The 8,085-nt window shown below is 39.4% G+C and overlaps 1 protein-coding gene across 1 annotated transcript; it reads left to right on the top strand.

Moving 5' to 3' along the window:
* Nucleotides 1–3,084, top strand: LOC112279500 (G-type lectin S-receptor-like serine/threonine-protein kinase SD2-5). Its single transcript, XM_024513996.3, has 5 exons — nucleotides 1–871; nucleotides 999–1,257; nucleotides 1,400–1,642; nucleotides 1,759–2,064; nucleotides 2,190–3,084. Exons 1-5 carry the CDS (start codon nucleotides 594–596, stop codon nucleotides 2,412–2,414), a joined length of 1,311 nt encoding a protein of 436 aa, XP_024369764.1. The 5' UTR covers nucleotides 1–593; the 3' UTR covers nucleotides 2,415–3,084.
* Nucleotides 3,085–8,085: the final 5,001 nt, after the last annotated feature.

The raw sequence follows: 8,085 nt of genomic DNA, 5'->3' as shown, positions 1-8,085 counted from the left end.
TTGGACGAGAGTGTTGTTGGATTACGACAACGACGTGGTGTTTCGTGTTGGCAGTCATTTCAGTCCGAATTGTAGACTTGAACGGTTTTGAGCTTTGATGACCATCAGGTGTTAGTCTCGTGTTGATTGTGAATTCCGTCTGGCTGTAGGAATTGAATGAACTCTCGCGACGAGAAACATTTCTGTGTGTTCCGGCGACAGCGGACGGGTAGTTTTTGGAATTTCGAATCAATTCTTCTCCTCACTTGTGTCCAATATTGTTGAGTTTCCTTGAATATGTTGTGTTTCCCTGATGCACTTGGGTTGAGATTGTTCTGAGAGCGTGATGGCGTTGAAATTATTGGTTCAGAATTTGATGTTCTGCTTCAGCTTCTGCTCCGTTCTACGCCTCACTACTAGATAACCATGTACCGTAAGAAGTACCTTAAATGATCTCTCCTTTCAAAATGGAACAATACTTTAGGGAATTTACGACATAAGTTTGGTTGAACTCCGATTGGTGTCTTGCTAGCTTACTGGTCGATCCCGCTTCGTTCAGCCTGCTAGGCAATCTGTCGATGTCCTGAAGGATATCGCGAAGAGGGTCTGTCAGAATGGCGCTCCCTCCGTATGCATACATACTGATCGTTTTTTTCGGGCTCGTGATTCTTGGAACTATTGCGCTCTGCCTGCTCGGATGCCTGGGCGTGCGATGGTGCTGTAAGCTCACCAACAAGCTGGACAACAAACGTCAGCCCTACGCTGTGCCACCAGGGTTTTCTCTCCAGCCACTGCACAACATCAGAGTGGATCCTCCGATACCGCCTGAGCAGACTGCTGGGGTTGCAGCGGAGAATGCTTTCTTGGATGCTCTGCCCGGCCTCCCCCATAGGTAATTCAATTAATCACTTCTCCACTGAAACCCTGTCCGTCTTGAATCCAGCAATGAATTCTGCTAGAGTTGGTTACTGGAATATTCCTTCTTCTCTTACTGCATGAATTCTTCTGTCGTTCAACAGATACTCTTACCGTGACTTGGAGACGGCAACGAAGGGGTTCAAAATAATCCTCGGAGAAGGTGGTTCAGGTGAAGTTTATTACGGTGAGTTTCCTGGTGAAACCGAAGTGGCAGTGAAGAGGCTGCAGAGCGCCATCCAGGGGGACAAGGAATTTCGAACTGAAGTTGCCACCATTGGCAACATCCACCACATCAATCTCGTGCGATTACGGGGCTTTTGCCTCGAAGGAATCCACAGGCTGCTCGTCTACGAGTATATGGTACGTGATGCAAGTTTCTCCATTTTCTCAGCATCAGGGGTTGTCATTGAGTTTCTCACGATATGTTGAGTGCTTCTCGGGCCCCACTTGCTGGCCATGTTCTGAATCAGTGCGAACGTTATGCACAACGTTGATGGAACAGAAAAATGGCTCCCTGGATCAGTGGTTATTTCGTAACGACTCCAAGAGATTCCTGGACTGGCCGACGCGATTCAACATTGCACTGGGAACAGCGAAAGGACTAGCTTACCTTCATCACGATTGCCAGGAGAGGATCGTGCACTTGGACATTAAGCCTCAGAACATTTTGTTGGACGATATGTTCAACGCTAAGGTGTCTGATTTTGGCCTAGCGAAGCTGATGAGCAGAACGGATACTAGCCAGGTACTCCTTAAAGCTCTTTGAGACGCTTCTGCAGGTCCTTGTGCTTCTGTATTGTTCCAACTGCTGTTGTCTAAAGCGTATCAAATTCTCGCTGAAAATTCCCGGGGTTTGTCAAGGTCGTGACACAAATGCGAGGGACTCCAGGGTATCTAGCACCGGAATGGCTACTTTTCTCCGCGGTGACGGACAAGAGCGACGTATACAGCTATGGAATGGTGCTTCTCGAGATTCTCAGCGGCCGCAAGAACGTCAGCCCTGAAGAAAGCGAGGTGGAGAAGCAGTACTTTCCTCGATGGGCCTGCAGGAAAATAGAAGAAGGCGGCAGCATTGACGAGATTGTCGATGCACAACTCGGCTCGTTAGGTGAGCTTGATTTGCAGCAAGCAGATCGAGTTCTTCGTGTCGCCATGGTCTGCATTCAGGTATGATCTATTCACCTCAACACGCTCGAATTCTCTAACCATCCCTTGGCAATCAGCTTAGCTTCAAAGTACATCGACCCACATCTAGAAAATAAAGAAACTTGCCCGCAATTTTGTGCGCGCAGGAGGACATGCTAGCAAGGCCATCGATGCCCATGGTGGTGCAAATGCTGGAAGGGCTGATCCAAATCCCCCTGCCACCTCCTCTACCGATGAAATTCGCTCTCAACACGCAGTTTGCTCGGATACTGGATCTCAATACGCAGTCTGCACTGAACTTCTCCAGCATCCATATTTTGTCAGACCCCAGTTCGGCAGCACCCTCAACACAGTTCGCTGATCCAAGATAACCTCTACCAGCGTGCACCAGTGTGCACCCACAGCGACCTCTGCACTGCAAACACAACGAACCTGCTCATCTAAGCATTTCGCAGCAACGAAGTGCTTGGGAGCTCCACTTTGATTCACGAGGTGTGGTTCTCAACACCATGCTTGACCCGATTGTCGTTTCCAAGGAATCGAACATTTTGCAAAATCTGACATCTCGACTCCGCAACATCTCCACCAACATGGTCGCTAAGTCAGGGATTTTGTGGTCTTTCATCGCCTTGCCAAATATCTACTTCTGAACATGTCTGCACAGGCATTTTGAGGGAGATCTCTGTGTGCCCACCATTTTGTCTTCATTTTGAAGTAATTACTCAATCTGATGAACCATGTTGTGCAAAATTCGTCAACAATTCCACATGCATGGGAATGCGAAGTCGGCCTGTGAAGAGTTGAAATGCACTAAACAGCGGTGGATGTTTTAGTTGGAATATGAGACCAAGGAATGCATATTCTTAGAGGATGATTACTCTTCAACTAGAATCTGGAGAGGGTTACTCTCCAAAGCATTCAAAGGAGGGTGTAGCTTTTCCCCCCTTGATATGGAAGTTGTATTCTCTGATAATTGCTTTGTGGAAACACATGCTGAATTTTGGCATTCTTTGAGAATAATTTCCACATTATTTTCTTGCTTCCCCTAGTGACAACATGCTTGTTCAACGTGTGCAATGTTGTCGATGTTATGGACATGGAATGTTAACGGTTTGTGTTGTTGTATTTATGACATCAAATATCGTATTGTAGTTTTTTCTAGTATTGTTCATTATCACAACATGTTCTTGCAATTCTTTTTCAAGAGCAGGGAACTCTTATTATTTATAAAAATTCATGAATTGTAAGAAATCTAGAAAAATAACGAAATGAACAAAAACAGATCTGGTTATTGTAGCAAATAAAATTTTCAATTTTTTTTAACGTCATAAAGATGTGACTAATTACATGATTATATAATGCTTGGTTTCTGTTAAGAAATGTATTTTAATTTAATTATTTATCTTTAAATGTATTATTCAAAATTTAGTTAAAAATAATATGTTTTTTAAATATTATTTTTATAATATTTTTGTTGTTGTAGTTGCAAATCGAACCAATTCAGATTTAAATTTTTACAAAATTTGTGTATATTTTGGCGTGTGCAATTGCAATCAAATTAAATGTGTATGTTGTTTTATAAAATACTATTGTTTTTTTAAAACAAACTTATACTTTAGAAATATGGTATTTTATTTTATTGAGTGTGATTGATTGAAAATGCTTCTAAAATGTCTATTTAAAAAGAGTATGTATAAAAAATTAGTATAATTAAAAGTGTTCTAATCAAAAACATGAAATATGTAATATAAAATAGACACTTAAAAATGTAGAAGAATTAAAAGCATATATCTTTAAGTTGGTTTTGTATTTATATTATGAATATTATTTTTTAATTATAGTTATAAAGTGTGTGCTTTAAAGCCTTGTTTATTAAAAAAATAAAAAATAAAAAATAAATTAGAGATTAAATACATAGGTTTTTATAATTGGACAAGTAAAGATAAAATTATATAAACAACTTAAGTAGCCAAAGCTACTCAAGTATTCTTGATTTTGAATTTTATTATTTATTTATTTATTTATTATAAGTGATAGTATTTATCTAAATAGAAAATATATAAATTTATTTATTATAAGTGATAGTGTTTTTTTAATCTAAAAATGATTAAGATTAACAAACACCATCTTTCTAAGGTGTTTTAAGGAAGTTATTTTGTAGTGGCATATTAAAAAAAACTCAATTACCTAATTTGTTTATGACATACCAAACACAATTATTATCTTTGATTACTTTAAATTTATTATTAGGTTGTACTATTGGTTAAAAAAAAGAGTTGCAAACATCTTAAATTGTCGGTTGGCTAAGGTCTATTTTTATAAGGATTAACATGATGGAAGAATTCAAAATAATAGAAGTAGATTATGTATAATAAACAATGGATTTGCAACAAAAAAGACATTTTAGTATATAACATCTCAACACACATTAGTATCAAATTCAATCTAAATAAAATATCTCTAAATTTTTTTAAAATAAATTAGAATTTATTTACTAATATTCTTAAATAATAAATTACTAAAATTTTCTAAAATAACTTTTGAGTTCAACTACATCCTATTTTTGATTTTTTATCCAAAGAATAATAGATGTCATATAATATATGTTCTATAATACCATTGGTATTATGAAAAAAATTATTAAAAAAAAATCAAAACTTCAACTTTTAACTTTTTATTAGCAATTTGTTATTTTGAGATTTTTTTCAAATTTTAAAAATGTAATAGCTTAGTTTGTTTGTTGATTGTTCTTGTCATAGACACAGAAATATAGACTCGAGATCTAACAAGAAGTTCAAGAAGAACTGGCAAGAACTAGATTAATCAGATGAATACAAGAACAACACCAAAGAGGTGAGCTAGAGCTCCAAGAGATGTGTTGTCGAGACTGAAGAACTCTTCAGCCTCGATTCCAATATATACTTCTATTTAGGAAGCTTCTCAAGCAACTTCTACCAACTAGGAAGCTTCTAGAAGGTTCCAGAGACTTGCTTCTAGAAGGTTCTAGAAACTTGTCTCTAGAAGGTTCTAAGGATTATGTCCCTAACATCACCCCCTCCTTTAGCTTCGAGGTCTCTGAGAAGTAATGTTGTTGATCAGTAACAACGCAAGAAAATGAAGATCTGTCGCATAACGTCTGCTATGAACTCCAACTGTTGTTCACGAGGCAAGTGGTTCATCAGCCCTTGAAGCCAACGGTAGTGACCCACTCCTTTAACTTCTGACCAAGCATGAACTTCCGTGTCCTCATTATGAAATTGTCCTGCAAACACGCCTTCTGGCTGACCATCGTAAGCAGGCTCGGACTCAAATACAATTACTAGTGATCGGTTACTCAGTATCCTCCATCGTCATCGTGGTGTAGGCGGTTCTTCATCTCGGGGTCGCCTTCGTGAACTAGTAGGTTGAGATAATCTGACTGACATAGTATCTATCTCTTGGCTATCCATATCAGAAGACCAAACTATGGCTACTGAAAAAATTCTATTTTATCTTGGAAAAAATAACTACATCAACTACGAATTTTGGTGGTACTCTCCCCCTTTCTTATATTCTTGGGTGAGCAAGCTTCAGAAGGAAGCTATCGTCGAACCGGCTTAGGTTTATGAGGATGTTGTTGATGAAACTCCTGTACCTTTTGCGGCACATTGGCGAGATTTTCAGCTGGCGCCCACGTTCGCTCATTAATATCGTAGTTGCACCAATGAACAAGATACTCCAACTTGCTACACCTTCATCGTGAATCTAGTACCTTTCCAACCTCGTATTCCTCATGGTTCTCGATCTCAATACTAGGTGGGGGACATTATACTCTTCCAAGAAAAGACGACTCTCGATAAGGCTCTAACAGAGAAACATAAAAGACTGGATGTACCTTCATAGAAACCGATAATTCCAGACGATATGCCACTGGATTGATTTGCTTCTAGATGATAAATGGTCCCAATCTTCGATAGTCCAACTTATCACATGGTCGCTTAGTCTTGATATTCCATCAAAGAAGCCATGCTTTATCTCCAATTTTGAAAGTAGGTGCTTGATTTCGAAATCTATCTGCAGACGCCTTATAAGATTCTTGAGCGGATTGTAATTGAAGCTTCAACGTATTTTGAAGCTCTGATAGTTGTTTCGTAAATCCTTCAGCTGCTAGATTGTTATTTGTTGACGGACTCAATAAATCAAGCTTCGGATGATATCCATAGTTGGAAAAGAATGGTGTGTATTGAGTTGACGCATGAAGGGTGTTATTATATGCAAACTCGGCTAGCGACAGATATGTGGTCCAATCGTCTTGCTGATAGTTGATGCTGCATCGTAAGTATTGTTCCAAGACTTGGTTCACCCGTTCTGTTTGGCTGTCAGTTTGAGGATGAAAAACCGAAGAAAGCTTGATATCCACCTTCAGTATCTCAAAGAGAGATCTTCAAAACTTTGATACGAACTGGGTTCCTCGATCTGATATGATATCATCTGGTAGTCCATGATATCGATACACATTATCGAGAAAGAGCCTTGTTATGACTTCACTGGACAATGTCTTCTTGCAAGGAACAAAGTGCGCCAACTTTGTAAGTCGATCTACCATGACAAAGATGCTGTCAAATGAGTTCGATGATGGAAGGTTCGTGATGAAGTCCATGGAAACTGAAGACCATGGTCAACGTGGAATCGACAATGGTTGTAAGAATCCATAAAGGCGATGCCGAGGATTCTTGGATCTTGAACAGATGTCGCAGGAGATGACAAAATCTTTCACATCCTTCCACATTTGGAGCCACCAAAAATCTCGAGAAATAAGCTCCAAGGTCTTGTTGAATCCAAAATATCCCGCAGTTGGAAAATTGTGGCGAGATTGAAGAACTCGGAGTCGTGCTGGTCCTTTTGGGATATACAATCGCTCCTCAAAGTATAAAAGATCTCCCTCCACCTTGAATTTGTCGTCATTGGTATGCTGCTTGATATCAATGGCTATTGAATCTTTAATGGTCGCGGCTCGTACTTGATTCAAGAAGTCAGCATCAATTGGTACAATAGTAGCGTGAAGGCGAAATTGCTCTGGCTTCAACAACGTCGTACATTGTTGATCAAACGCTGCTTCTTTAGCCTTTGGTATAAGATACGATCTCCTCAATAAGGCATCAGATAGTCCTTGCTACTTTCTAGGTCGATAAATGATAACAAAATTGAACCTAGATAGTAACATACTCCACCGAGCTTGACGTCAATTTAGAACTCGAGCCGACATGAAATACTCCAAATTCTTGTGATCTATGTATACGGTCACTAGGTGTGCAGCTCTTTCAAGAAATTGACGCCATCTTTGGAAAGAATCCACTATAGCAAGAAGATCCTTATCGTGGATCTCATAATTGATTTCATCAGCAGAGAACTTTCGAAAATAGAATGCAACTGGATGGAGCTTCTTGTCTTCTCCCATTTGTAAAAGTACAGCTCCCAAATCCAAAGCATCAGTTTCTAAATAAAAGGCCTTTGGAAAGTCTGGATGTACCAAGATTGGAGCCATAGTAAATGCAATTTTTAGATCTTGAAACTCCTTCTCCACTAGAGGTCCCCATTCCAGCTTATCCTTGCATGTCAACCGAGTGAGAGGAGCAACAATTTGAGAGTAATTCTTAATGAAGATCAGATAGAAGTTGGCAAAGCCAAGAAAGCATTGTACGTCTCTCACCGTCTTCGGAACCTCCCAGGACACGATTGCTTCCACCTTCTTGGGGTCCATCTTTAAGCCTTCCGTAGTCCCAACGAACTCCAAAAACTCCATCTCTATTTGGTGAAATAAACACTTCTCCAACTTGGCATATAGTCCTCACTCGCGTAGTTTCTCCAAGACCAAACCAATGAGCTTTTCATGTTCTTCCTCATTTTTGGAGAATATCAGAATATCATCCAAATAGATGACAACAAAATCGTCAAGGTACTCTCAGAAAATGTCATTCATCATATGTTAAAAGATCGCTGGAGCATTGGTAAGACCAAAAGGCATGACATTATACTCAAAATGGCCATACCTTGTACGAAACG

This window comes from Physcomitrium patens, chromosome 3 (genome assembly GCF_059467195.1).
Source record: "Physcomitrium patens ecotype Gransden chromosome 3, ASM5946719v1, whole genome shotgun sequence".
Taxonomy (NCBI): Eukaryota; Viridiplantae; Streptophyta; class Bryopsida; order Funariales; family Funariaceae; genus Physcomitrium; species Physcomitrium patens.
The sequence above is the reverse complement of the archived record's forward strand: the minus strand, read 5'-3'. Positions and strand labels throughout refer to the sequence as shown.

Excerpts from the sequence above, each read along its gene's own strand:
- LOC112279500 (XM_024513996.3), top strand. The coding sequence starts at position 594 with ATGGCGCTCCCTCCGTATGCATACATACTGATCGTTTTTTTCGGGCTC. Across the intron at positions 872-998 it reads CTGCCCGGCCTCCCCCATAG|ATACTCTTACCGTGACTTGG; the intron begins GTAATTCAATTA and ends GTCGTTCAACAG. Across the intron at positions 2,065-2,189 it reads TCGCCATGGTCTGCATTCAG|GAGGACATGCTAGCAAGGCC; the intron begins GTATGATCTATT and ends TTGTGCGCGCAG.